This window comes from Gaeumannomyces tritici (genome assembly GCF_000145635.1).
Source record: "Gaeumannomyces tritici R3-111a-1 unplaced genomic scaffold supercont2.11, whole genome shotgun sequence".
NCBI lineage: Eukaryota > Fungi > Ascomycota > Sordariomycetes > Magnaporthales > Magnaporthaceae > Gaeumannomyces > Gaeumannomyces tritici.
Window position 1 is genome coordinate 109,369 of NW_008804555.1, and position 2,763 is coordinate 112,131.

Genomic DNA, 2,763 nt, shown 5'->3' on the forward strand with positions numbered 1-2,763 from the left:
AACTTGAGTGGTGTGAGAGACGCCGTAAAAGAGGGCACGGAAAAGCAGGGAAGCGAGATACAGGTTTTACTGTTGCCCCGTGGTTAGAACTTTCCTGTAGCTAGCCCCCTTGGCCGTTTTGGCCGCGGAAGACTGCCCTGCCGCCGCGGGCACGTCTGAGAGCCACCATGGAGGCTGCGGGGACAAGGCGAGGAAGTCAAGTCCGCTGATCTCAAGCGTGTAAATGCCATGAAAAAGACGTATCCCAAGGTGTTCCGCAGATATACCGACGACTTATACCCCCTTGACACGGTCTGTAATGCAGTCGAGTTCGTCTGCACCCGCCCTTCGGAGCCTAGTATTGTGGCCGTAATCGAGAAGGTTTACGATAACAGCCGTGGACCAGAGTTGGGTACCGTGAGTGGCCTCCAATCGCGCATTGATATGCTTGCGATGGTGGTTCTTTTTGACGGGCTTACTAGTCTGACAACTGGTCCTTTTCATTTAGTTCGGCGGTACCGTCTTCACTGCTGTGTTCCAGAAGCAGTCCGAGAAGGCCCATCGTCCTCGCTCAGACAAGCAGGGCTATCGTCCTGGTGCACGACTTCGCCTCACAGCTGCTCCGTACGCTCTGCAGGGGTGAGAACATCTGGGATCAGCTATACCAGCAGCTCCTTATCGACAAGCTGCTTGAGGCTTGCGAGAGGGCTACGGCCCACGCGTCGTTCCTTCTGCACGTCTAGCGGATGGGCCACCTGACGACGGTCAACCACTACTTCAATGATAACATGCAGAAGAGCCGTAGTAAGCGCATTGCCAACCACTTTAAGGCCAAGGCGCACATCGACAACCGCGGGAATCGGGCCGTGTACGTCACCTCGCTCGAACCCCTGGCCGGCAACAAGGATAACGCGCAGCAGGTGCGCGAGGACATCCTCGATACGCTCAAAAGCTGCTACAAAGTGGCCCGAAAGCGCATCGTCGACTCCGTCTGCCAGCAGGTCGTCTTCCACTACCTCCTCGAGGCGCCCGACAGCCCCCTCCACGTCTTCGGCACTGACCCGATCGTGTCGCTCGACGACGCGCAGCTGGAGGCCATCGCCGGCGAGGACGCCGAGACGGCGCACCGCCGCCAGGCGCTCGCGAGGGAGATTGAGAGCCTAGAGCTTGGCGTCAAGATTCTGCGATCATAAGTATTGCAGCGTCTTCACCGTCTGTGTAGGATTTTTCCGTCTCTCTCTCATTTTTGGGGGATCCACCGAAACGGGCTTTGTATTTGCACTCCGTGTGCCTAGATTTGTCCTTGCAGAGTATCTTTTTCTTGGATGACATTTACTGTCCCCTCGGTCATCTTTCCGCCCATACCTATGGATCGTGTGTGTATTGGGAGGCTACCGTCGTGGGGAAGAAGCTCGCTTTGGCCAGCAACGGGTGTGGAGTCCGAGGAAGAGGCGTTGCAAAAGCCGGACGCGGTCACCCGGATGTAAAAGACTGAAAAGCCGCCGATAATAACAGAAGTGAGCTGGCCTGCTGGCTAGCCCCCGATGGCGACCGAGTATGGCATGCCGTCCTGTCCCATTGTATGATAATTCGTCATGTAGCAGTTTATGCCGAGGCAGATACGTTAATTTTCCGCTTCACAGGCCGAAAGCACAGCCTACAGCACCGAGACATCTCCTTCTGGCTTACGGCTAAAGGATAGTGTTCCCATGGAGGCAACGTGGTTCACGTGAGGGAGCCGGAGATTGGGCTTTGATGCGGCGGAGGCCACCTCTACGCCGCTGACAAGAGATATTACAGACCAAATAGATTCGGTACGTTTCTGTCACCGGACACCTCAGCGGGTCGGTCATGCCGCAGGGTGGCGGCACCTGCACCCTTCCGATTACACCGTGAGACTATCTTTCCGCCATCACCTTGGGATCCTTGCTGGCTTCCTTACAAATACCCCTCATCCGAGCATATAGTCCTTGATCTTCTCATTTCCACTTCCTACCACCTGGAAACACCGCTCCTCGCAGCTGACCTACCCAGTGAATCAATGGTTGGTAGTATTCGCTGAAGAACTCCGCCATGATCTTGTCAAAAACCTCATCGTCAGACACCGTACCCAGTTTCACCTGAGCCAATTCCTCCATGTCGATGTAGTTCCACTTTTCAAACCGCGGAACGACTCTGTCTTGATCTGGGCCTTTGTAGTGAATGCATATCCAAAACAGCACCCAGAAGAACGATTCGAGGTCGTGCATGAAAGAATGTTGCTCGCCGAGAAGCGCACCGATGGCCATAAAAGCCCGCGTGCCGGTTTTGCCCTTTGCTCCGCAGGCGCCCTCCCGTGGCTTTCTGACGGCGAGGTCGAGGTCGATCAAGAAAGAAGACCAGGAGTGATCGTTGTCATCTTCGTTGTCATCCTCGTTAATTATCAGATTGTTGACCGAAATGTCCCGATGAAGGAAGCCAGCCTTGAGCAAGGACTCGTGTCCCTGGATGCAACCCTCCAGCGCGGCAAGGAGAGCCGACCGAGAGCTTGCCTTGTAGATGGGCTTTCCATAGTCACGAAGGATGACACGTCGGTGCATCCGGTTCGATAGTGCGTCGCCGCTAGCCTTCGTTGGGGATGCCGAACAAGATCGCTTGCTGGGGGGAGGGCGGCGCCAATCTGGCTGGATGATCGCTTCTTGCCAGCAGTGCTGCTGCTGCTGCGGCCTCTCTGCGAAGGCCCAGACGCGATTGCACTCGGCGGCGGCATCGAGCGCTCCGGCCTGTAGTTGGTAGCTGTTGTGA

The 2,763-nt window shown here is 56.0% G+C and overlaps 2 protein-coding genes across 2 annotated transcripts in view; one reads left to right on the forward strand and one right to left on the reverse strand.

Moving 5' to 3' along the window:
- GGTG_13262 (hypothetical protein) overlaps positions 1–1,172 on the forward strand; it is a gene marked incomplete at both ends in the record, with an annotated part of 2,124 nt that extends 952 nt beyond the window's left edge. Inside the window, 3 exons of the mRNA XM_009231168.1 lie at positions 238–396; positions 488–618; positions 785–1,172. Of these exons, the coding sequence (XP_009229432.1) occupies positions 238–396; positions 488–618; positions 785–1,172 (678 nt within the window). The remainder of the gene's footprint in view (positions 1–237; positions 397–487; positions 619–784) is intronic.
- A 464-nt stretch (positions 1,173–1,636) lies between these two features.
- GGTG_13263 (hypothetical protein) overlaps positions 1,637–2,763 on the reverse strand; it is a gene marked incomplete at both ends in the record, with an annotated part of 2,420 nt that continues 1,293 nt past the window's right edge. The window contains 2 exons of the mRNA XM_009231169.1: positions 1,637–1,801; positions 2,010–2,741. Coding sequence (XP_009229433.1) covers positions 1,637–1,801; positions 2,010–2,741 — 897 coding nt within the window. The remainder of the gene's footprint in view (positions 1,802–2,009; positions 2,742–2,763) is intronic.